The sequence below is a fragment of the Engraulis encrasicolus genome, chromosome 14 (genome assembly GCF_034702125.1).
Source record: "Engraulis encrasicolus isolate BLACKSEA-1 chromosome 14, IST_EnEncr_1.0, whole genome shotgun sequence".
Taxonomy (NCBI): domain Eukaryota; kingdom Metazoa; phylum Chordata; class Actinopteri; order Clupeiformes; family Engraulidae; genus Engraulis; species Engraulis encrasicolus.
This window is the reverse complement of record NC_085870.1, coordinates 32,413,432-32,439,570: the sequence shown is the minus strand read 5'-3', so window position 1 is coordinate 32,439,570 and position 26,139 is coordinate 32,413,432. Positions and strand designations below refer to the sequence as shown.

Below are 26,139 nucleotides of genomic sequence, written 5' to 3'. Positions count from 1 at the left end.
GAGATTACTTTCCCTCCCTATAGGCCTACACCACACATTATTTTTCTGATGAACATATGCCAAACCATAGGCCTATTTACACAAAAGGGGGACTTGTTATTTTGATTAGAATTGATCAATAACCAGACAGATTTGCCCAAAAGCTATACTATGAAATTGACCATTTTACTGGACTTCACCCATGGTTCTTCTACATTGATGGTAACCCCTCCCTGATGACTAGGCCTATAGAAACTAGATCATAAGTGTTAACCTCGAAGTAGAGTTTTGACCTGGTTATAGTTTTGCCAGCATTCACCAGCTTGGAGCAGAACCGCACACACCACAGTGCCCCAGGGAATTCTCACATTTAGGCCTATTCTCTGATGTGGAAGCTATGTAAGCATTAATGGGTTGACCTTGTATTTGTGTATGTACTGCACTTGTATTTGTATTTGTACTTGTATTTTTTACGAGACCTTGAGTATGTATTTAAGTATTAAACTCAATCCAATTCAATAATCGGTGCAATTTAAAGTTGGAGCAAGTTGGAACGAGGACTCCATTACCCAAAGGTCTGCGCGGTGAGGGACTCTCACGTAAAGAACTCTGGGAAGGAGAAAGGGTGAACCATTTTCTCCCACTTCAGCTGGAGGTAAATCAAGAGCAGTCTAGATTAATACTGCACGAGTGGTTACGTGTAAAAGTGCGTAGGCCCAGACATTGCGTTTTTGCTGGATATCGATTCAACTACAGCAGCAGAGATAGAGAAACGTGTACTTCAGGGTTTCGACGTAAAGGGTAAGGATATAATGCGATATTTTGCACACGGAAAATGGAGATCAGAATACGATTCTGCTGGCAGCAGGGACGACGTCTCCATCTTGATTAGTGGGGGTTGCGCCAGACACGAACCAGGAAATATTTACAATAACTAATCAGAAGACAATGGTTACATTGTTGTTAATCATTGTGTCTGGTATTAAGTCTACAATGTTGCAAACGCTTTTCTATGACATTTTGTTTCCTGGCAATTCTAAAAATAACAGTATTTCCGAGTCTGGGGGTAGTTGGGGTTATCCTAGCTCGAGCAGGTAACGTAAAAACAACGCTTGCACTTTCTGCTTGATCTGGACATGGTTCGCCGTTAACTTACCAGAATATTTGGACATAAATGAAAACTTGTTATTGTTTTGTACGTGTTATGTTTAGCCTTGTAGTGGGATAAACAACGATCAATAACAACATTCAGGGGGGTCCAAGGAGGTAACTTCTGTCTGCTGGGATACGCTAGCAGCTAGTTCTAAACAATGCTATTGTGATGTTAAATCTTTCCTGCTGGCTGGTTAGCAGAGAAGGGCAATAAGTTACAACCCTGGGGCATATAATTTTCACCTTGTAAATTGAGATGTTTGGCGGATGGATCGTATTACAGTATATTTAAAGTTCCGCCTTACTGGTTAGCCAGCCATGAAAGCACTGAATTCAGCCAAGCACCAACGAACAGAAATGAAGGTCCTACTTAACTGTCTTTCACTTTGCTTCGAGCTTTTGTTAATAATTATTGGAAACTGCTACCAATATTATTGAAGAGGTTCTAGTCTGTATGTACTTGTACTGTGCAGCCAGTACGGTTAGGATGATTGGCGTTGAGGTGTGTGAACCTGCTGCAGTAGTGGTACCTGGCTGCAAGTTTGTGGACTTGATAGGCTACTCTGGCCACTCTCCACATTGTGAGTGAACTGGATTGGGTATACCAGTCCACAGATGAACCAGAAAGTGTGTTGATAGAATAGAAAGCCTTTATTGTCCTCTGCAAAAAGTGCACACACCCAATATACATGGAAAAAGTAAATATAACACAAGTCATGACTGACATCCCTGTTTTCAATCTTCAGGTTCCACTGATCCTCAGGAACTGACAAGGAATGGGAGGAGATAAAAGGTAAGAGGCCAATGTGGCAATGCTCCATCTTCCTGTAAACAACAAGCTTTTAGTTGTGCTGTTGTAGTATAAATGTTATTTTTGCACAACATCTAATGCAGGCTTTCCCCCAGCGCTTTCTTATCAAGGCGGCCGCCTTGACTAAACCCCACCCCCGCCTTGGCTACGTTCCCTAAAAAAAAAAAAAAAAAAAGCGTCCGAGGGCAAAAAAAAAAAAAAAAGTTGTAATGCATGTTCAAGCGCAGGCACTAGGACAACATCGGTTGGACTAAATTGTGACACCTAGTGGTCGGATTTATTACTACGCCATGTGTGTCCATCCTCGAGGCCATATTTTGAAACAATTTTAATTTGAAATGGTGGACAACCCTGGCTTGGAGCCATTGAAACCCATTCAAAAGTACATTTGTTCGATGTTCGACAGAATATTTTTAATTAGACCTTAAGACACACCATGGGTCTTGTTTAAAAGCTGAGAACCTCAGCTTTCCATACCTGAAAACGGTATTTTCCTAGCATCTACCAATCCGAAGGTAGCCTACTTTAAGTGCAGAATTACTTTTCTAAAGATAGCGTTTTGTTTCCTTGGAAACGGACGCGGTTTATGTGTTACGCATACGCTATTTGACTCGGGTTTGCATTATTATGGATGAATTTCTAATCTTGACATTCTAATGGACAATCTGTGCGAGTTTCAAAATGCGTTTTTATGTAACATGGGAGTAAAATGTGTTAACAGTACGCCCGTCTGGGATTTGTTAGCTAGTTCGCTAGTTAGCTAGCAAGTAAGTAATAGCAGAAATAAACTCTCTCTGGTAATAGATATTAGAATCGATCTGTCTCAATGGCCCAAGCAGAAAACAAAGAAACACCAGGATTTGGATGTAATGCTATAATATCAGCAATTTGTCAAAGCAAAACATTCTGAGAACATTCACAGAACCAGTTCATTATATCCACAGCCTTGAGTGTCGGCAAATCTTTCCACTTTTGACATGATGTAGTGTAGAGACCTAGCACTTGCTAGCTAACTAGCGGGCCAGCTAGTTTAACAAATCCCAGACGGGATGTAAACACATTTACTCCCATATCACATAAAAACACATTATGAAATTCGCATAGATTGTCCATTAACATGTCAAGATTAGAAATTCATCCATAATAGTGCAAAACCGAGTCAAATAGCGTATGCGTAACACATAAACCACGTCCGTTTCCAAGGAAACAAAACGCTATCTTTAGATTCCGCACTTAAAGTGAGCTACCTTCGGATTGGTAGATGCTAGGAAAACACCGCTTTCAGTTAAGGAAAGCTGAGGTTCTCAGCTTTTAAACAAGTCCAATGGTGTGTCTTTAGGTATAATTAAAAATATGCTGTGTCAGATCGAAAAAATGAAGTTTTGAATGGGTTTCAATGGCTCCAAGCCCAGGTTGTCCACCAGCAGCGGTAGATCACCACCAGGGGGCAGCACTATGACGTCAGCAGCAACCCAAGAATTAGCATAAATGGGCCACCAGTAGGGCAGTTTAATTACAACAGGGCACTGGAACTCTTTTTTGAAAAACCGAGAAGGATGGCCTGCAAGGACAAGACTTGCAAAATGTGCCATAGGTAGTCATAGGTAGCCAGTCAATTTTGCACTCCATTTGGTTTCTCTTTTTCGTTAATGTAAACAACCTGCACTGCACTTTTTGTTACATTTTTCTTTTCAGCTTCTGTAAATAGTTTTGATATTGCAGGTCAATAAATACATATTTTCCAGTTCTACACAGCTTTGTTATTATTCAACCCCCCCCCCCCCCCCCCCCCCCCCCCCCAACCCCCGAAACAGTATTCGTGCCGTGCGTGACATCAAACCCCGCCGCCAACACCTCCCCCCGCGTGACATCGCGAGTGGCGCCGCCCCCCCCGCCACGCCGCCCCCCAGGGACAGACTCGAAGCCCCACCACCTTGACTAACCAATTTTCTGGGGGAAACACTGTACTGTATGATTTTGTTTGTTTGTCTGGTTCAGGGTTAGCCGCTCTGAGCGCAGCGGGCGATACGGTAATTCAGAGCCGTCTCGTGACGAGGGCGGCTGGAGGGAGCGGCGAGACCGAGACCCGGACAGGGGCTACGACAACCACCGCTGGGGCGACGACCGACGCAACGACCGGCACGGAGACGGCGAGAGATGGGCGGGAGAGAGGTGGGGCCGGGACAGTCCTGAGGTGGGTGAAAACACAGTTTGTTTTCCTTTTCATTATTTAAAGTTCGTAAGAAACATCAAAGTTTTTTTTTTTTAACCTACTTGAGTAATCCTCATCTATAGTTAACCTTCTCTGTGCCTCTGCTCCGGGAAAGACTTTGATTAAAAAGAAAAGATGTTTGAGCAGTTTACAGATATTATCTAATCTTATAACTTGGTTATGAGTGATTCTCTAATTCGCCTACACTTTTAAGTCCGTGGATTTTATTTGGCAATTCCACTAACTATTAACTGCATCCAATGATGTTTTGGACATTAGAAAACATTTATCTTTCATATAATACAGAAAGTGTAGACATAGCATTATTTCCCTCAGCAAGAATGAATATTTAATACTGGTTTTGGGCGTTTTCATGCCGTCCTGTTTTCCAAATGTCAGATTCAGTCTTCATATTAGCATGTAAAGAAACTTGTTTTGCCCAAGACGATTGCAAATGTTGATTCACAGTAATCATCACAATATGACAAAACTGTCAGAAAGACCACTGTCCTTTCGATTATACATGTAATTTGCCATTTTGTGTGTGTCCACGAAAACTGTGTTAACCGTGTCACGGTCTGAAACCTCCTCCATAAATCAGTAATGGTTTGGTCTTAGGCCATACGAATAACATCATGTGATGTCATAACCTCTTTGGCAGGATACGGGAAGACTTTTTGGTAAATTTTGGGCTCCATCCTTCCATAATTTAATCCATTCTTTTTCATGTTCTCATAGCGGGAAAATTGCCTGTCAACAGTGTTATCAACATATTCATAAGAATCTGAATTAGAAATCACATGTAGAAAAACACAGATAAAGCATACAGATACATGAATTGATTAAGGTGTTGTGGTGGAACTTCTGAGGTCCTCAGTTAGCACAACACCATGAAAATGGCTGAAATGTCAACGGTGTTACCGTCAATGGTGTTACAATTAAGTATGACAGTCAGGGTTGCCAGATGAGGCTGATGATTTCCAGCCCAAAAAATGATCAAAATCCGCCCTAAAAACCCGCCCAATTCTATTGATATGGCAGTGGGAAGGTTTTTCTGATAGATGCCATTTTTACCAGCACACGGCCATCCTAAGCAGCCCAATTGGGCGGGAACCAGCCCAATCTGGCAACACTGATGACAGTTGAGGAGGAGTATGTTTTTGCCAATTTATATCCATATTGAGAGACAAACAAACAAAATAATTTGTGTTCTAGGGAGATGGGTTTGTCTGCTCTGTTTTTTTCTCCTAAAAAAGTGCCGACTTGTTCCCCTGCACTGTTGACCGTAACACAGTTGAGTTACACCGTTGACTGTTTTGAAAGTGTTTTTGTGCTATTGATCCCTTATGTGTTGGAAAAATCCTATGAACATACACTAGGGATTATCTCTGGAGAAGGAAGTCTTGTGTAAGGAGGGTGACTATATTCAAATCAGACGTAACAGGGATTTATGATGAAAAATGTGTCAGTCTGTATCACACTGACTCATAAAATCCTACTTATGAAGCTCAACAATCACATTTTCTATATCAGTTGCACAGATTAATGACAACATTACTGCTAAGGGACATAAGCACTTTCAAACATATATTGTTTCAACTCTGTAGTATTTTTATATAGGTTTGAAATGACATAGTATTTGTCCATAACACTGTTGACAAAATAATTAAGCAAATGTTCGCTTTCATTAGAGTATTTATCAAATGATTTAAGATTAAGCTTGGCAATTTGTTTGTTTGGAAACTTAAATATATACACTAGGTAAACATCTAGGTCATTTAGTTGAAAAAAAATACTGATAATTGACATTTTGCTTTTGCCAAAAGCGTAGGGAAATCGTAGAATCACTCATATACGTATATAGCGCCTGTCATAGAGCCCAAGGTCGCTTTACAGGAAGTGTTATTGATGTATTTTCTCCTATCTGTGTGCAGAGGGGGAGGAAGAGGAGGTGCAGCGATGGCTCTGATGAAGGCCATCACTCTGATGGTGATTACTGCGAGCAGGACTACAGGGGTGAACCCGGAGAAGAGAAGGAGAGCAAAACCATCATGCTGCGTGGCCTATCTCTCACCGTGACTGAACAAGATGTAAGTCTGCTTGTGTCGCACCAATCGTTCATAACATAGACATGATGCTTGTCTAGATCAATGTTTCCCAACCTTTTTTGTCTCGCTTACCCCCTAAGACTCTTAGTTGTGCCATGAGTACCCCCTAATTCATGTTCTATATCGCTTTCTCTATCCCAGTGTCCATACATTTGTTATTGTAGTAACATTTTTCCAAGTACCCCCTGCAGTGTGCTCGCGTACCCCTAGTGGTACACGTACCCCTGGTTGGGAAACACTGGTCTAGATGAGCAGTGTGTTCATAAATATCCTTGTGAGATAAGCGGTTGTGCGCAGCTACTTTCAGTTTTAATTGCGTTGGGAGACTTTCACATTGCAGTCCACCCAGTAGTGATCCTCCTATTTGTTCCTCTGAAAGTGACTGAGTAGCGACTATGTGACAACGGCGCTTGTTCCAACATGTGCCCTCATTATTGTTTTTTTATTGTGTCTTTGTTTGGTCTTAGATCCGGGCAGCCCTGGAGCAGTTGGAGGGTCCTCAGCCCATGGATGTCAGGCTGATGAGGAAGAGAACAGGTGAGATGTGCTGTCGCCAGGTGTCCTGCTCTCCCAAAAAAACCTGTGTCCACTGGGCCAACCTGCTTCCAACGCAATCCGTTTTGCCATAGCAAAAAAGATCATAGCAGAACCAGCCTAGCTGTGGTTGTTGTGTTTTGGTATTTGAACACTCAGAGACATTTTAGTGTTTTTTCTTTTCTTCGTAGAGATGTAGGATAGGGTGGTAATGGTTCTGTTTTGTGGGTAACCTGTACAGGTAAGTGTTTGCAAGTGTCTTTAGTTTGATATAAACCAACTCGGTCAGTGAAGGAAAACCATATTTACTATTCATTTTTGTTGGGTAGTCATTTCAAATCAAATTGCCTGAAAGTTCAACATTTTGTATTAGAGCGATAATTTAAACATTCTGTTAATGAAAAAAAATGCCTGTCCCTTTTGTACTTTCTACATTTAAAGTGCCATCTGTGGTGTTCTATATCTTACTGTGGCTCAGCAACAGCGCCATAGTAATAAGCAGATGCAGCATGTACCTTGATGTGCCTACAGTGAAATCCTTTCACTTGGTGAATCCCATAAACGTTTATGAATTAAGGAGACTTTATTGCTATGGCAAACGATTGACCCTACCGCTCCTTCCACTGTTTGGAAGCCCCGTGCTGGGCTCGGAGGGGCGCTTGACGAAGCAGCTTGTGACAGTTTAAAATGTGATGCCAATGAGCTCCTGAACTAACACGCCTCCCGTCTATTATCTGAATGCCTTCTCTAGGTATAAGCCGAGGTTTCGCCTTCGTGGAGTTTTATCACTTGCAAGATGCTACCAGATGGATGGAGACCAATCAGGTTGCTTCCTAATCACCAAGTCTAGTGTTATACCTTGGGGATCAAACAAACAAACAAACAAAGGCTTTAAAGACTTATCCAAAAGTCAAGAAAGGAAAAAAAAAGTGACACAAAAGACTGAAAACCCCATGAAACAGTGGACTGTTGGGACTTTTAAAACCATTGAAAGTCTGTTTCTATGAAGGGGTTTAAGTTTTTTTTCCTCTGGGGTATTTGATGTATTTATTTTAAGAAAAAAATCAACTCGTTGCTCAGGCTGATTAGTTTTCAGTAATTGCAAACCGCGTGGAGGAGTCTTTAAGACAAACATTCTGAGACCACCCCCCATTACCAGTTTGCTTGAAAGAAAGAAAAGGACCCCTTGTATAACAGTTGTGAAAATGTCAGGCATTTGCGAAACCAGCCATTTAATGGGTCATACAACCTTTTGCTTGGAAAATGATGTATTTAGCCTCTATGCTTTCATAGTTTGTACATGTGCTTGTGTACCTGTGGAGTTGTATGAAGACTTGAGAGAGAAGTGAGTGTAGGGACGTTATTCCCCACCACACCTTTTTTACACTCTGTTCCGGCTCCTCCCGGACACTCGGGTCCCAAACACTCTCCATACACCAACACCATGCACCCATGCGTGCAGTGCACACACTATCACATACAGTTCAGCCCGCTACGGGGGTCCCTTGCCCCGCAACAACCCTGCCTTGCCTGCCTCTAGTAGTGGCTGTTCTTGGGCTGAGAGATTGCCGACCACAGACCAAAGGACCTTCATTGACCAACAAACCTTTGACTTTTTCCCCCCACAGAAACTGCTGACCATTCAGGGGAAGAGCGTGGCGATGCAGTACAGCAATCCCCGGCACAAGTTTGAAGACTGGCTCTGCAACTCAGTAAGTGGAGACACGCAGACATACATGCAGACATATTTAAGAGACACGTGCAAAGAACGTAGGTCAGGCATGCATGAAAAACCTTGTCTGAGAAAGTTATGTTCATGACACTTTTATTGGCATGACTTCAAAATGGAAATGTTGGCTCAAATACAAGTTAAACATTAGGTGATTCACTTACATAATCACTCAGCATCTGGCTGTCAACTGCCAAAAGTGGTTAATCGGGTTGTGCAGGAGGAGTTGTAATACAGCACATTGTCAACAGCACTCTTAGCCAGATCCTAGTGTTTTTGTAAGAAGCCAGGGGAATTGTTTGGAGAAGAGGTGGGCAAAGTGTTCGGTATGAGCCCATTTCCAGGTTACCTTGCCCACCCCTGTTATCATTTAGGGTTAAAAGGTAAGTACTTTGTTCCTGCAAAAAAAAAGAGAGAGAAGGCGTTAGCCAGTAGCTAACTTGTCAATTAAACGGATGTGACCCGTTACTTGCAGTGCGGCCTGTACAATTTCCGGAGAAGGCTGAAGTGCTTCAGGTGTGGTGCTGCCAAAGCAGGTAAGTAGTCCCCAGCCATCCCCCCAGGAGGCCACACCCATCGCTAATGTCCCCTTCCTCCTCCCCCCTCCCTCCCCTTTCCACCACTGTGTCAAGTCAGTCTCAAGCCAGCCATGTCCTGGTAGACCAATATCAAGTTTCCCATTTAACCATTTTATTGCCCCAACAACAAATCTTCTGTATAACATATTTGCCAAAAGCTCTTAGATATATGTCCTATTCGATAGACACACACACACACACACACACACACACACACACACACACACACACACACACACACACACACACACACACACACACACACACACACACACACACACACACACACACACACACATACGCCGCCACCATCCCAACTAATGTCTTAAAGCTAAATACTATCTGAAGATCCAGACTCCTGTACAGCAGAGGGTCAGACATCAGGTCAGCTTTCAGAATGAGCTGAATATTGGTGTATTTGACCGACTGCTCCTGTGCGAAGATCCTTGTAACTTGTGTCGAGAGGTTGATAGACGTTGTTTGTGTGTTTGTCCTCCGCAGATGCTGACAGTCCCAGTACCACGGGCACCACGGATACACAGCCTAGTGGCGATTACTATGGCGACAGTAAGACACCATACTTCCCTTTGTCTAGTTGCTTTTATTATGTGCAGGAGATGTTTGCATTACATATACAAAACATATGCAAAGTCTGTTGTCTGTTATTTTGCTTAACTGGAGCAGGCTAGGCTTTTGCAAAAAACACCAATGGCCATGACATGGTTTCAATTTTTAAGTTTTTAAACATTGTTTTTCCAATATATCTGTTACAAGTCATGGCCATGATCTTTGCCAAAAATAAAAGGTCATATAAAAAGTGTAAATGGTGGATAAAGGTGTGCACATCCAAATGAAATATTCACAGTGCCAGGCAAAAATGGCTGCTAATCTTAAATATTCCAGTCCGCATGTTGAGAATGTATGCTCCAAGGGTGTCCTAACCCATTTTAGCCTGATGCTATATGTTGTTTGACATTTGGCGCCTGGAGCGACATATACGCTGCATTCAGGCTGTTTAGATTTGAGGTTTTTTTTTTTTTTTTTTTTAAATAAAAAATGTGGGTACGTTAGATCTAAATGAACACATTCTAATGCAATATGAGGGTCCTGGCTTTTAAATGTAACTAATGACGGAGGCTAAGATATTTCGATTTTTATAGAGCAAGAGGGCACCTTTTCCCAAAAAGGGCTTAGGCATTCTGCAGGTATTTTTTGCAGGTTAAAAATGGTTTAAAAAAAAAAATGTGTGTGTGTATCTGACAGCCATCATCCTGAGGAACGTGGGGCCCATGTCCACGGTGGAGGGCATCATGACGGCCCTGGCGCCCTACGCCAACCTCTCAGCGGGCAACATCCGGCTCATCAAGGACAAGCAGACGGGACAGAACCGCGGCTTCGCTTTTGTACAGCTCTCGTCGCCTCTGGTACGGTCATAGGAACACTTCATATATTTATCAAATGCACTCTTCCTATAACAGTGCAGAACTCACACACCCCTCAGACCTCATGAAATAGTTCTAATTTAAGAAATGGTAAAGAAATGCTTCAGGTTAAAATTATATATATATAACAAAAACACATCTTGCATGCACTCACGGACAGAAGCACTGAATCTATTGTACTGCAGAAATACATGTTTGGCGTTTGTTAGCCTACCCTTCAGTGTGCTTTTCCGTTTTTGTTTTCTGTTCAGTTATGTTAAGATGCTTGCTTAGATTTGCATAACCAGTAGAGGACCTTTTGTGAAACCGATAACATGCACATGCAAATTTTGCATTTGGCCAGGTTTTCATGGACACAGACCTCTATGCTGACCAAGTTCAGTTTTCCAAACTGAAGTTGATTATTAAGGTGCATCATTTTAATATAGAGTTTAATAAATGGTTCATTAAATCGCTTTTATGGAATACAACCACTCAAGAATTTGCATCTTTGAACTCAAATGCAATGAAAAAATGCTGAAAATTACATAATGAACATGAATACGTCGCGGTACGATAGCCTAGTGGTTAGAGATTTGACTTCAGAGTGTGAGATTCAAATCCCACCCTTATCGTTAGGAAGAATGTGCGTGGACTCCCTGTGCCTTAATAACTTGGTTGCTTTGGATGAAAGTGTCAGCTAAGTATAACATAATCTTACAAAAAGTAAATGAAACCAATGCTCTTTGGTGGGTGCAATCCTCTCTTCCTCCTGTAGGAGGCGTCTCAGCTGCTCACCATCCTGCAGGGGCTTCAGCCGCCACTCAAACTGGATGGGAAGACCATCGGAGTGGACTACGCCAAGAGCGCTCGCAAGTACGTCACACACCGCCATCACCTTTGTCTGATTGCCTGCAACTGTATTTGACATTTCAGGAAAAACACACATAATGGTCATGCTGTTTTTTTATTTATTTCATCTACCTTGTTTTTTGTATGTTTGTTTGTGTTTTGTCTTTATTTTTATGAAGCTCATTAACCTACCTCTATGTACGAAATGCCCTAAAGAATAATAGAAAGTAAACTTGTCCGGAAATAATAGTGGGGATTTGGAGTATAGGCGTGAATTGCTGATGATCTTACCTGCTGTTCTTCTCCGTGTCTGCAGGGATCTGCTGCTGCCGGATGGGAACCGGGTCAGCGCCTTCTCTGTAGCCAGCACGGCCATCGCAGCGGCCCAGTGGTCGTCCAGCCAGGTGGGCCTGCATTGAAATCTACAATAAAAAGAATCTGAAGTCTTGGTCCCCATGCATTAAAAGTTTGCCTGTTAAAGCGATACCACACCATTCCTGGAAATAAGCTTATTTTGCCATCTGTCTTTTAGTTAAATTATTGAGTTTTACCTTTCTCTGAGCCTGGAAACACAAATTCTACCTTCCAGCTAGCATATATAGCTAAATCGACCATCTGATTGGTCCCATATGATCACTGTTGGGAAAGTTACTCAAAAACTGTAATGCACTACTTATTACATGTTACTGTCATTTAAAAGTAATGCCTTACATTACAACATTACCTTTTTTAAAAAGTAAGGCATTACACTACTTTTGCATTACTTTTAGTTACTTTAGCCAAAATGACTGGAAATAAGGATTTGGCAATCTACAGTGCAAATCTATGAGGTGACATGACTTTCACCTGCCATCCACAAGTCGTTTTGGAAGCCTGCAGACTGAAAACCAACATTTTCAGGAATTGCGTCTTACCCACATACAATAAGGCCTAAGAAAAATAAAAGTTTGGTTCCGGTTGGTTGTCAGGTTTGGTCATCGTCCGGTCAGACTTTTTGTTTTGTTTTTTTTCAATTAAAAAAAAAAAAAAAAAATTATGTCCGACCCTCCAACCCCCCACATGCGCCAGATTTTGTCATAAACGTTGTTGAACAATGCCAAGGACGATAGTGGAGTTGAGGCTTGATAAGTACAGCTGAAGCTACAATGAAATAGGCCTATAATAAGCATTAATGAGCCAAGAGGCCTATAATATTTTATTTCAAATTGATTTATTTCAATTTTAGTGATGTTTAGTTGAACAAAAGTGAGGGGGGTGCAACATAGGCCTACTCATCCCCCCCGTCGGATAGCCTACCCTGCCGTGTCCCTGTCTCGTGCGAATGGGATGCATCCCCTCCTTTCCTGACTAATTTGGTGGTGCTATGGCACCTCTTCAAATCGTCAAATTGTTTGTAGGCTACTGTTTTTCGACGTGGAAAGCGGTTTGGGTTTCAAGTAGCCTACAGTGTACAGTGTACAGTGTACAGTAGCCTAAATGTTCTTGGCGTCCTTATTTTCAATGGAGTCAAAGTAGTGGGCATATACCCATCTTGAAAACGAGCAAGCTGGATCTTCTGGATCGGTCATCCTTTGTCAGCCTGCCATTTCGAGAGACGAAGCGTGAAAGAGGAAGCAATGTTCTGCGTGAAACTTTAAAATCTCTGCGCGGACGTAGGCTATCGTAGGCAATAGTTGATCTCGCGGTGATCCGCGATCATTGTATAAAGAAAACAAAATACTCACACAACATTTAGGTGAAAAAAATGTGTTGTAATGTGCAAGTTACTTGCATTGTAACGAGGACATATTACCGATTTTTTCCCCTGTAATCAGTTACATTACTGCGTTACTCAAAAAGGTAATGCATTACAGTAATTAGTTACTTTTGTAACGAGTTACTCCCAACACTGCATATGATTCATTGATGATTGCTAGCTTGGAACTTGAAGCAACATCACCAGACGAAGAGATCGTCTGGGGCGAACAGGGGAAAGGGAAAAACTCAATTATTCAACTCTAGGGAAGATGTAAAGTTAGAAATGGTGGGAGTGCCGCTTCAAGTGAGCTGTGTATTAACACTTTCTCTGTCCCTGCGTCTTCCTCAGCCTCAGCCGGTGGATGCGGGCTCTGAGTACAGCTACCTACAGGAGGGCTATGTGCCTTACTCACAGGTGAGCTCTTGCTTCTGATAGATGCCATCCTCTGTTGCTAATATAGCAACCAACGAAATGTTTTTTTTTATGTTCTGTAGTAGAGTTTTACATTCTGTAGTAGAGAATAAAAAACAACTCTCATGCATATTTGTACGTATTGGGTATGGATAATAAATGGTGATTTCTTTTGTCTTCGGCAGGATTACCAGGCATATTACCAGCAGGCAGCAGGGGTAGCAGTAGACCCCAGTCAGGGCAACGGCCTCCTAGGAGGTAACTACGACTGTCATTCATTTTGTGAGTTGCTCCTCCCCATATCCAACAAGATTCTTCATTTTGTGCTAGAAAACCGTGTCGACAGTGGAAGAAGGTTGTTCCTGCACTGCACTTATGTTTGACCCCCCCTGGATCTTAATCTGTTAGAGAAATGTGTGATCGGCTCTCTACGCCTTTTCCCATGGCCCAAGTGAACCCACATTGCTCTTAAGCAGTGATACTGAAGCTGTGGCTCGAGGCCCTTTTGCTGGACCTTGAAAGTATTCCAAGTGGGCCTTGAAATCATTTTCTAAAAATGAAAATAATATTTGTGTTTGTGTTGCTGTTGACTATTTATTTCTGTTGTATCGGTCATTGGGTCAGAGATGGGGCCCCGTACATTTGTGAAAATGTCAAGTGGGGGCCCCAAATCTTAATAGGTTGGGAACTCCTGCCCTAGGGATGCTAACCCAATACCCTGTACCTAAATAGCTACGTGGCTTTTACTAAGTGCTTCAGCTGAGTTTAATCTAAGGTTCCCCCTCTCCCCCTGCAGCTGCTCCAGGGGTGAAGATGGTGTCTGCTGCTTCCTCCGCAGTGATCTCCAGCACAGCACAAGTGTACCAGCAACAGCAGCAGCTGCTCGCCAGTCAGACAGCCCAGGTGAGCCTCTCATCACCTCTCTTGTTCTCAATTTCTGGGGTTTATTTTGGGGGCTATCTTGGAAAATGGCCACCATTGCAAGTGGCAAATCGGGTAGATTTGATTGTATTGGTCTTAAGCACACACCTGCCAAATGTCATGCTTCATGCAATGGCAGTGCTGACACTTGACAGTGCAGTGTTGTTACTCTGATCTGTTGTAATGGTGTTTAATCCTGGTAGTGACGAGAACAGCTATCATTTCTGTACTGTCATTCTCACACTGTAATGCCGATGCAATAGTACACTTTTATTTCATTTAAAAAAACAAAAAATTGCTACCCAAGTTGAAGTGCAAACGTTTCAGTCACATTCAGACCATCATCAGTGCAAAGATGGTTTCTACAAGTAGTTTACCTATTGGAGCCTACGCACCCACCAGGTACCAAGTCCAAAGGCGCGATATCTCCACTCTCAACATGTATTTTTTTCTTTCTTTGAAGTCCCTGTTATCTTCTTTGTGGCATAATTTCATTTTTTCGAGGTTGAGCTCTATGGCTCCTCTACTTGTTTTTTTTTTAAATCATGTTGGTTTTTGCATACTAGCTTTTCAGAGGTCAAGCGTTTGTGTATTTTCTCCTTGTCTCCCGGCTCCAGTCTCTGTTAGGTGTTCCTCAAGGGGATGGGAAGGCCCAATCGTCAGTCATGTCTGCGGCGGCTGCCGCCCTCTCCGCAGCGTCCAGCGCTGCTGCCGCCTCCACATCCGTCATGGCTGCTGGCCATGGCGCCCCCACCGGAGACAGGCCAGGTTAGTGTCCTCATGGCGGGACGTACAGTTTTTGTTTGCAGGGGGAATCGCACACAGAATGACGTTTTTTTTATTATTTTTCCCTAGATCATGATTTATTTATTTTTACTTAGTGGAGCCTTACCCCTGGGTATGGTCTACTTGACCACCGCACCAGAACCAAAAGGACTTGGACTAAGAGCGCAACTCATTTTTTGCTAAACTATACTAAGACGTACAATGTTGCCAATAGAATTTACATTAGTCAAGTTGTGGAGTTGTCGCTATTAAAGACGTGAATATATTGTGCAATTTCATACTGAAAGAGGATATTGAAACTCATTGTACACCGCATTTCACATTATTACGCAAATGACATTTTTTGCCGTTTTCCTAAATAATCAATAGAAATGACAGTCGTCATAATTTTCAAGTAATCGGCCATTAGAGTACAATTCAAAAGTTTTTGAATGAACCTTCCAATGATAACGGTATTTTTTTAAATAACAAAAAACTTAAAATGCCCAAAATGCTCTGTTCCAAATTATTACGCAAAACAGTTTTGTAGTGTTGTAATACAAATTTCTTTCTTTTTTTCCCATTTACATCAAAACAGTTGGCATTTGGTACCTTCTAAATTACATTTCGATGTTCAAAACTTGGTCATAAGCTGTAACTGGAATGCTGCGTTTAACATTGAAGTCAATGGCAGGGCATTGCATGGGAGTTATGGAAGCCTAGATATCCTTGATGCTTTGCTCTCAGCTGTTTTTGTTTGTTTGGTCTGGTGACCCACACTTCACTCTTCAATATACCCGTAGATTTCCATGCCACGTGTAGGTGTTTTGGAGGTGATGACATTCTAACTCACCAGACATAGCATCCCATTCATTTTCAATGGGGCTTTATGTCTGGTGCGTTAGAATGTCATCACCTCAAAAGCACCTAAACGTGGCATGGAAATCTACGGGTATATTGAAGAGTGAAGTGTGAGTCACCAGACCAAACAAACAAAAACAGCTGAGAGCAAAGCATCAAGGATATCTGGGCTTCCATAACTCCCATGCAATGCCCTACCATTGACTTCAATGTTAATCGCAGCATTCCAGTTACTAAGACAAAGAGCTTATCACCAAGTATTGAACATTGAAATGTAATTTAGAAGGTACCAAATTCCAACTGTTTTGAGGTAAATGGGAAAAAAAGAAAGAAATTTGGATTACAACACTACAAAACTATTTTGCGTAATAATGTGGAACAGAGCATTTAAAGTTTTTTATTATTTTAAAAAATACCACTATCATTGGAACAGGGCTCCAGAGTGCGACCAATTTGGTCGCATATGCGCCCATTTTTTTCAATGGTGCGCCTAAAAAATATTTTTAGGCGCACCGGTGCGACCAGCCATGAGTAGAACAAAACAATTACCAAACAACCGTTTTAATGGACATGAAATTAATAGTCATTCTACAGTAGTGGCCCATCATCACACAATAAAACGTGTCGATGCGGTCATTTCTTCAACTCCGCTGAACTACCGGTAGCTTTCTCCCCCTTCCTCGTTCACAGGCAGCCCGACGTTTCAGAGTACCGGTAGAATGTTCGACTTCGCTCAACTATCCGAGTTCACATGTGCCAGCGAGTTTTGTGTTCTCAACCATTCGAGTTTTGCAACGGACGAGAGAGTTACAATCACGGTAAAAACAGCAGAATGACTTGAGGATATTTTAAACACGAGAGAGTCACAATCACGGGAAAAAACTAAATGGCTTGAGCGGATATTAAACATTGCCACACAAAAACGCAGACGGGTGCGGATAATTGCCCGTTTCAGCCGCGTGCAGAGCTGGCCAAACAACAGGTGACGCGCTAGTCTGTCGGGACCTCTGTGAGAGTTTTTTGATAGCGACTAGGGCAGGCTACATACTGCCTATCAGTCGGACTCGGCAAGGCATCGTTCATGCACCTCGAGACAGCATGAGAGAGAGGGAGAGAGAGAGAGAGAGAGAGAGTGAGCGAGCGAGCGCACTAGTCTGTTCGTATCGCTTGCTAAGATACCACAATCATTATGCAGAGGGAGAGCGCTCCAAAACGGGGAAATAGACAAAACCCAATTCACCTCAGATTCCACTGTAAACATAGGCTAGGCTATTTGTGTCTAATGATTTTAAAAATCATGACATTTTAGCAGGGTTTGTTAAAAAAATCTATCCATCCATCTATCCATCCATCCATCCATCCATCCATCCATCCATCCATCCATCCATCCATCCATCCATATCTATCTTCATATTGTAACTCTGTGCTTGTGCCCTGTGCGTAGCCTTATAGCAGAAAATACTGGTATGTTGATCTTACTAGTCAAACACATAGCCTACTGACCAAAAGGCTACTAATTTGGTCTTTTCTACCAGCCAAACTGCTTGTAGCCAAGATGTGTTAGTTAGGTAGCCTACTGTCATGTCTTTTATAAGGAGCACATTTGGAAGACTAGCCTATAGCACATAAAAGGCTCCAGGTCTTTTAAAATATAGCAACAACAATAATAATAATAATAATAATTATTATTATTATTATTATTCTATTATTGTTGCTATTATTATTGCTATTGTTATTATTATTATTTGTTTTGTTTTTTTTAAAGCTGAGGTGCGTGTGTGTATGGGGTAGTGAAAACATTTGGGTGCACCTAAATTTTGTGCTGGTGCACCTAAAAAAATGTTTTAGGCGCACCAGTGCAACAAGTGCAAAAAGTTAGTCTGGAGCCCTGTGGAAGGTTCATTCAAAAACGTTTAAATTGTACTCTAATGGCTGATGACTTGAAAATTATGACGACTGTCATTTGTATTGATTATTTGGGGAAACAGCAAAAAATGTCATTTGCATAATAAAGTGGAATGCGGTGTATATACTCATTATATATACTCAAGTATACATTTTTACTAAAGCGACATTATAGCTTAAATATTTTATCTTCTTAGGGGACCTAAGTTTTGTTGTGAATGTGGGCGCGTTAACAGTGAAGTGCTGGAGGAAACCCTGAAATATTAGTCACTCTTCTCTGCTGATCTGCTGAAACAGTTGGTCTCTAATGCGTGCAACGGAAGCCTAATGGAAGTAACCACTTAATGTTCAAGTTTAAGAGATTACTCATTATTATTAAAGCTACTGAACACACTTAACAAACCTTATTACATGGCTTTCTAGAAGGTTGCGAGAGCTTTTAATTCACTTTGAATGGTGCTTCCCAAGTTTCGTCCGTGATTGTATCGGTTTAATTGCCTGCTCTGGATGTGTAATCCCTGTTGTGTCCTGACGGGAATTGTTTTCCTTTGGTCATCTGCTGGCAACACATTATCCATTACTCACAGTATATACTAAACCTCAACTCATAATAACAGAATTTGTCAATATCTTTTGTTTGTCTTTTTGCATAAAAGGCTCTGCCAAATGTAATGCAATAAGATGAGATGTTTACAACGAGTTGAAACTTTGGATGGGTTATTGTGTTGGAATATACATGTAGGCTAACTGCTATTGTCCCATTAAGTTTTCCTTAAATTATGTAACTAGATTAAGCCTTGCTAACCTGTCTCATTCTGTTTGATACAGCACCAGACACGTCCACGTACCAGTACGACGAGTCTTCGGGGTATTACTACGATCCACAGAGTGGCCTTTACTATGACCCAAACTCACAGGTATGCGTCCTCATAGTCCTGTTTTATGAATTCATTAGTAAAGTTGTGGTGCGCACATCCAAGACGCAGGTGCAGGATAAAAACAGTCAAAACTATGAATAAAAAGATGAATGTCCGCACATTCCTCCCGTTGAAAAAAAAAAGAAAAAGCAACGGGAGCAGTGTGCGGACATTCATCTTTTTGTTCATATTTTGTTCAATTCATTAGTAGTAAATTGTACACTGTTAATGTGTAGTCTCAGATGTTAGTAAATGACTGCTCCTAATATGGCCAAAATAGTCAAAAGATAAATGGCGAATAACAGTTCATTTTTATTGTTAATGCTTTTCTTTCAAACAATTAACCTTTTTACCCCTTTTTTCCCCCCCAACCCTTCCTTGCAGTACTACTACAACTCCCAGACGCAGCAGTACCTGTACTGGGACAATGAGCAGCAGGCCTACCTGGCGGCCACGGATGCCAACGTCCAGGCGGGCGCTGATGGCGCCTACGGAGCCGCGGCCTCTGGGACGCCCGGCAAAGAGCCCAAGGAGAAGAAGGAGAAGCCCAAGAGCAAGACCGCACAGCAGGTTGGCACCCAGATGCAGATGCTAATCTGGTCTTGCACAAACATGACATGAGAAAAGAAGAAGGGAAGGACAGCGCTCCTAGTCACTTTGAGTATTGTATTCAGTCTAAACCTTCTTCAGTGTCGGGCAAACATAAGACCCAGATACAGTCGGTATACACAATCCAAAAGTGTATTGACATTGCACAAACATGTCACAGAAAAGTAATGATTAGGGGCTAACCACCAGTGGAATGCTGAAACACATTCCTACAGCACCAGCTGTACTGTTTAGTTTTGGATTAAGTGTACATGTTAAAAGATATGCTGTGTGGAGGAGCAAGCACAATAGTGTATGAATAGCGATCTGCGGAAGGATATTTTTGGGTAGATCAAGCCAATCTGGTTGTGTCCTTTCTTTGAACACTAGACTAGCTTAAGGAAGTCCTGCAGATTCTTATCTGATGTTACATGAAAGATGCACATCATGAAAAGAAATGCTTGGGTGGGGAATTCTGGCTGAGAGATGTACATCAGAGACATGTGTCAGCAGGCTTTTGACTGTTGAGCTGGGTAACCAGAGGAATGCTGAAGCACATTCCCATTGGCACCAGGTCAGCTCTGGTGCCTTTTGGTTTTGGTTTTGTCATGCATGCCTACATTTTCAGTAGGGATAAGAAATAGAAGTGTGTGAATATCACTCTGCATTGTAAGCCAATCATATTCTAGATGGATATGACCAATTTGGTTGTGAAAACATTTTCAGCATGTAATTTTTTTTTTTCAAAAAAGGAACCGATTACCTTTATTTGATAAGTTAAATTGATGACAGTTAACCTGGACGTAGTGGTAACTCTGCTAATAGAAGGTCCTGGAGTACTCATTTGGAGTTCACTTGCATGGCTGCAGTAGATCCGTAACAAGATGAAGCCTTCCTAACTAGGCTATCTAACTAGGCTATCTAGGTTAGGATGAAGCCTTGCTAACTAGGCTATCTAACTAGGCTATCTAGGTTAGGATGAAGCCTTGCTAACTAGGCTATCTAACTAGGCTATCTAGGTTAGGATGAAGCCTTGCTAACTAGGCTATCTAAATAGGCTATCTAGGTTAGGATGAAGCCTTGCTAACTAGGCTATCTAAATAGGCTATCTAGGTTAGGATGAAGCCTTGCTAACTAGGCTATCTAAATAGGCTATCTAGGTTAGGATGAAGCCTAGGATGAAGTTGTTTTTTTTGTTGCTTTTTTTTTTTAAATCGACTGCCCTCGTTCTTGGACCATAACAATCAGCTGCTCAATACTACCACCCCTCTCCTTTCAGATTGCCAAAGACATGGAGCGCTGGGCCAAGAGCTTGAACAAGCAGAAGGAGAACTTCAAGGGCAGCTTCCAGCCCGTCAGCCAGGAGGAGCGGAGGGAGGCGGCCGCAGCCGACGCCGGCTTCACGCTCTTCGAGAAGAAGGTGAGGGGTTATCTAGTGGAGTGCAGTGGTGCTTCAGGGTTTTTTTAAGGGTGTTTAGGGGTGTCTAGTGGAGAAAGGCTTTGGGTCAGGTTTAGATTTACGCTTTAGGCTAATGGTTTAGGTTTAGATTCAAAGATTCAAAAACTTTATTGTCTAATATGATACCATATTAGAAATTTATCTTGATTGAAGGCTTGTGTGTGTGTCTGTGTGTCTGTGTGTCTGTGTGTGTCTTAGTCCAGTCCAGTCCAGTAGGCTAGAGGTGAGCTGGTAGCCAGTTCAGTTCCAGGGAAGAGGCACGGTGACGTCATAGATATGAGAATCTTGCATAAGATCGAGATGTTGTTGTAGAGACGGCATTATTGAAGTGCGTCCATTCAAAAAATGCATTTTTGCCGCTGGTGCGCCCATTCAAAAAATGCACTGGTGCCGCTGGTGCGTTGTCATGGCCAGCGACACGACAGAAATCTCTGCAATCTCATGTCAGGGAATAGGGAAGACACAGACAGTACTTGTGGCAGACGAGTGAGGAGAGTAAGGAGGCTGCTGCAGCCTAAGCTGCATCTTCTCATCTGAGGACAGAGGGGACACCTAGTGGGGAATTGTAGTAGCAGCTCAGTGGTCCATGTTAAAAGTGTATTTCATGGCCATTTATTCATGTGATGGTTGTGAGAGAGAACTGGTGTTAACTTGTGTCTCCCTAGATCAAATTTAGCATTAGGAATTTGAAGTAGCAGATTTGGAGTTCAACGGGTGAGGGGCCAAAGAGGACAGGAAACGTGTACAGGAAGTAATGATTCACAACGGAAGCAAAGGATAAAAGTGCCATTGACTTTTTCTTGATAATTTCATGTTTGTGTGTGTGTGTTCATAAAAGTGCAATGACGTATTTCTTGCTAATTTTATGTTTGTGTGTTCATGTGTGCAGCAAACGGGAGCCCTTGACCGCCTGGTGTCGGAAGCCGCCAGAGCCGCAGAGGAAGAGAAGCCAGCGCCACAGCAACCCCCCACTCCCAGCACATCCAAGGTCGGCACTTTTTGATCTTTCCTGTCCCACTCTTCACTGTAATATCCCATTAAATAGGAGTGGGTAGAGAGAGGGAGAGGGGAGGACAAGGAAATAAACTCAGGCCGAAATCCGAACCGGGTTCCCGGCCTAATAGCACAGCGCCTGGCCCAAGGTTGGCACTTGAATATGAAAGCGCCCCACCCCCGCGCCCACCTAGCACGTCTAAGGGCAGTGCATGACCTCACATTTATTATGGTTAGCTTTGTTATGAAGGGGAAACCATCTCCAGATGAGTCACCACAAACAACTGTTAATGTTGGTGGTCCTTTGGGCTTTATCTCCGTGGAAGAAGTGCATTAAAAGCCTGTTGCTGTTTAGAAGCAGTTAGGAGATGCATACATTCGGGAAGTCGAGTGGTCTGACAAGAGTAGACCGCAGTTCACTTGGGTGTGATTTTACTGGAACTCCAGTGCAGCGGTCATGATTTTCTGGTACAGGACATCAGTGGTTACTAAGTGGTCAGAATCAAGGTGGTATGTAATTGTTGTCGAGGTGGCAACAACAATGAACTGTTGGGGTAAACACTGCAATTCCCTGTCTTTCTGTGTAATATATCTAGTAGTGTTCAGATTTGTAACCCTTCCCCTGTGTTAAGATCCAGATGATAAGTGTGTGCGTGTGTGTGTGTTGGCAGGTTGGGCTGGTAGCGGCCTACAGTGGTCCAGACAGTGAGCCAGAGGAGGTGGCAGAGCCCGATCGAGGTGGCGGTGGCGTGACTGGGGAAGAGGCCTCTGACAAGCTGACGGACTGGAAGAAGCTGGCGTGCCTACTGTGCAGGAGGCAGTTCCCCAACAAAGAGGGACTGCTCAGACACCAGCAGCTCTCTGACCTCCACAAGGTACCTCAAGATAACCTTTTTACAACCGCAATAGTATCAACATAACACTTAAAAACACATCTCTAAAGGTTGTTTGAGTTCATGCTGAATTCCTTATGCTTTTATTTAAAACAGAATGTAATTATATAACATTTAAAAGATGCAACAATACAGGATTGCCATTTTACCCAAATTCCAATGTTAGTACACTGACTGGTAGATGGTCCCTAAAAAAATGTCTTACCTAAACAGGATAACATTCCAACTCTGGTCTCTAGACATTCCCCCTGGTTATGCCCTGCATTCCTGCACTTAGGCACTCTCAGTGCAAATGGTCCTCACTTGATGCACTTCAAATTAAAGTGCCTGATGAAGGGATTGCATTAGTTACATAAATCTGCAGGGCGGAAGAATTGAGAGGTCAGCAGCAATCAGTCCCATCAGGCGCTATGAGGCGAAAAATTTCCTGATGTCTGTGTTGGAACTGCTGCTAGTTTACCCATTCTCAGTAATGGCCATAGATCCAGAACACTACATGCCGCATTCAGCCTCTCGCTGTGGCCAGCCTCGGCCACTGCCGTCTTGGTCAGCTATCCGATAGTTTTCCACAGGTGTTTCTACCGCAACCTCCAGTCGCCTTGTCTTGTCAGCAAAACATGGTGGACATCCGACTGAGCCGTTAGTGCCAATACAAAGGGGTCGTCAATGGGACATCTAGTGCTGTGTATCTATGACTAATAACAGTACATTTGTACGTAGCATGTGACCGTATTTCAATCTAATTAACTGATGTTGTCCTTTGTTCTTTCCTTCTTAGCAAAATTTGGAGGTGCTGAGGCGTTCCAAGCTGAGTGAAGAGGAACTGGAGGAGCTGGAAAGGAAAGAAACTGAGGTAAGTTATGGGTTCACCTTCCTTAGTTTCACCGACCACATCGGTCAAAACAGGCGTTATATGGTCATATGAATGAAAAACCTTAAATGCCCCAACAGCTGAGGCTCTTTGCTCTACTATGTCTGCACGTCTCTGACAGTCTGTGTGTTCTATGCCATTATTTATGTCCTCGCTTGTAAGTCAGTTTGGATGAAATCTTCTTCTAAATGTAATGCAATGTCATCACCATATCAGGAGCTTAACACTTAGGCGAATGCAGATATTTCTAAAAACGGGATACTTTTGTATCCATTTACATTGTTTGATCCCATCTCCACTTGCTATTCCTTTTTAAGGAGCTAAAACGTCCTTTTCATGTAAACAAAAGGCTCAAATACATGCTTAAAAATGGGACATTTTTTAATCCATTTACATTGTTTGATCCCATCTCCACTTAGTATCCCTTTGAAGGCGCTACAAAGGGCCCAACTAGATGTGTTAACAAAAACATCCATATCCATATACATGTACATGTGTACAGGGTCTTAGACCCGTTTCTGCTTGCTGTTAATTGGTCCTGACTGTCCTGTGAACAGATGAAGTACAGAGACCGAGCGGCCGAGAGGAGGGAGAAGTACGGCATCCCAGAACCCCCTGTGCCCAAGAAGAGGAAGTTCACGCCGCCTCAGCCTGTAGTGTGAGTACAGTGGCAGTTTTCAGAGCGCTACATTACCTTTTTTCGTCACCAGCCAAAATGGCCTGTACATGTTAATCTTACTACCCAAATACATACTCCCTAATGGGTCAAAGTGAGTAGTTAGTTGGTCTTTTCTACCAGCCAAACTGAAATAATACCAGCATTTGGCCGGTTGGCTGGTGTTGATTTAGAGCCCTGGCTGTTTTACGGTTTAGCAGACCACATCATTTGCCTGCATACAATCAGTCACTTGTAGCTAGTTCCTGAAATGATTTGCCTAGGGCTCTGTCTTTGAGGAACAGAAGGTCCCTACTAACTTGGTTGTGCCGCTACTGCTGTTGTTGAAAGTCTGTTGTGATGTGTTTTTTGTCTCAAGTTCTGTACTCCAGGTTCAAAGTAATAACCCTGCTTTACTTAACCAGTTTTGAATGGCCTCATCCTAATGAATGCACTAGGTGTTCTGTGTGTTGGAAGGAATTTTATTTTTATTTTCTAAACTGTTTTTTGACACCTGGTTTTCTGGTGCTACAGGAACTATGAGCAGCCCACGAAGGACGGGTTGAACAGCGACAACATCGGCAACAAGATGCTGCAAGCCATGGGCTGGAGAGAGGGCAAAGGCCTGGGCAGGAATCAACAGGGAATCACATCTCCCATTGAGGTGAGGACCACATGGCTGAAAAGAGACCAATAGGGCATCACGGCTCCCGTAGAAGTAGACACACACACACACACACACACACACACACACACACACACACACACACACACACACACACACACACACACACACACAGACATATGGCTGAAGGGAGGGCCATGGGCTGGGGAGGAACTAGCAGGAAATCACAGCACCCCTCGAGGTACACCACCACCACGGCACTTTCACAAAGGGATAGAGGAGTTGGGCAAGATGAAGATGCCGGTAACTTGGGCTCACATGTTGGTAGACTTCCCAGCAGATGCTTGTTATGGCTTTATGACCCCTGTAGCAAAACAAAGGCACAGCCATTCTTTATTAGGTTTACCATTTACTCCCAAGTTATCTTATTATCTGGGTTAGGTTCTCATTTACGTGCTTTTATCCGCCTGGATAAATGTATACATCCTGATCATTTTTTTTTCATTCCACTGCTGCTCCTCTCCACAGGCTCAGATGCGGGCGAAGGGCGCAGGGCTGGGCACCAAGGGCAGCCACTACGGGGTGGCAGATGGCGCCACCTACAAGGACGCCGTCCGCAAAGCCATGTTCGCCCGCTTCACCGAGATCGAATGATCATCTACCTGAAACCAGAAAACCCCAACAGCCCTACTCTACGTTACAGCTTCGTGACTACATCCAGACCTTCCTGTCTTTTTCTTTATCTGTCTCTCTTGATGCAATAGATCCATGAACACAGTGATTGTTTTGTTGTATATATGTACAGTGTGACTGATAGTCTCTTTAAGATGTGAAAATGGGGGGTGAAAAATATGAATTATTGGAGGTGTGTGTTGGGGGGGAGGGGGTGGGGGGGCGGCAATGATTGTGATGTAAACTTTGTATGATAATAGAGTGGTCGCTTTTTGTACAGAGAATAAAAGAGACATAAATTTACTTTGTGCTTGGTCTCGTGAATACATGCTTCAAAAACTGTAGGCAACTTGACACGAGGCTTTCTGACTTGCCGTGTCCACCCCTCTCCCATGTCATGGTCCTTGCAAACACTTTCAAGTAACTCCATGCCTGAGCTCAACCAATACCTGTTTTTCTCCGGTTGACAAATTCAATATGCACATTGAG

At 42.8% G+C, this 26,139-nt stretch overlaps 1 protein-coding gene across 3 annotated transcripts; it reads left to right on the top strand.

Moving 5' to 3' along the window:
• The first annotated feature begins 607 nt into the window (after window positions 1-607).
• Window positions 608-25,953, top strand: rbm5 (RNA binding motif protein 5). 3 transcript variants are annotated; one of them, XM_063215445.1, is made up of 25 exons: window positions 608-780; window positions 1,878-1,924; window positions 3,941-4,136; window positions 6,089-6,244; window positions 6,730-6,799; window positions 7,548-7,621; window positions 8,425-8,508; window positions 9,001-9,061; window positions 9,605-9,670; window positions 10,367-10,527; window positions 11,303-11,400; window positions 11,693-11,780; window positions 13,463-13,528; window positions 13,711-13,783; window positions 14,322-14,428; window positions 15,064-15,214; window positions 18,806-18,894; window positions 19,279-19,464; window positions 20,762-20,902; window positions 21,831-21,929; window positions 22,606-22,809; window positions 23,606-23,680; window positions 24,256-24,356; window positions 24,888-25,017; window positions 25,507-25,953. In XM_063215445.1, the coding sequence occupies exons 2-25, from the start codon at window positions 1,908-1,910 to the stop codon at window positions 25,630-25,632; spliced, it is 2,619 nt and encodes an 872-aa protein (XP_063071515.1). In that variant the 5' UTR covers window positions 608-780; window positions 1,878-1,907; the 3' UTR covers window positions 25,633-25,953. The 3 variants fall into 3 exon arrangements, with proteins under 3 accessions (XP_063071515.1, XP_063071514.1, XP_063071516.1); XM_063215444.1 differs by having other exon boundaries at window positions 13,711-13,807; XM_063215446.1 differs by lacking the exons at window positions 608-780; window positions 1,878-1,924; window positions 3,941-4,136; window positions 6,089-6,244; window positions 7,548-7,621 and having other exon boundaries at window positions 13,711-13,807.
• Window positions 25,954-26,139: the final 186 nt, after the last annotated feature.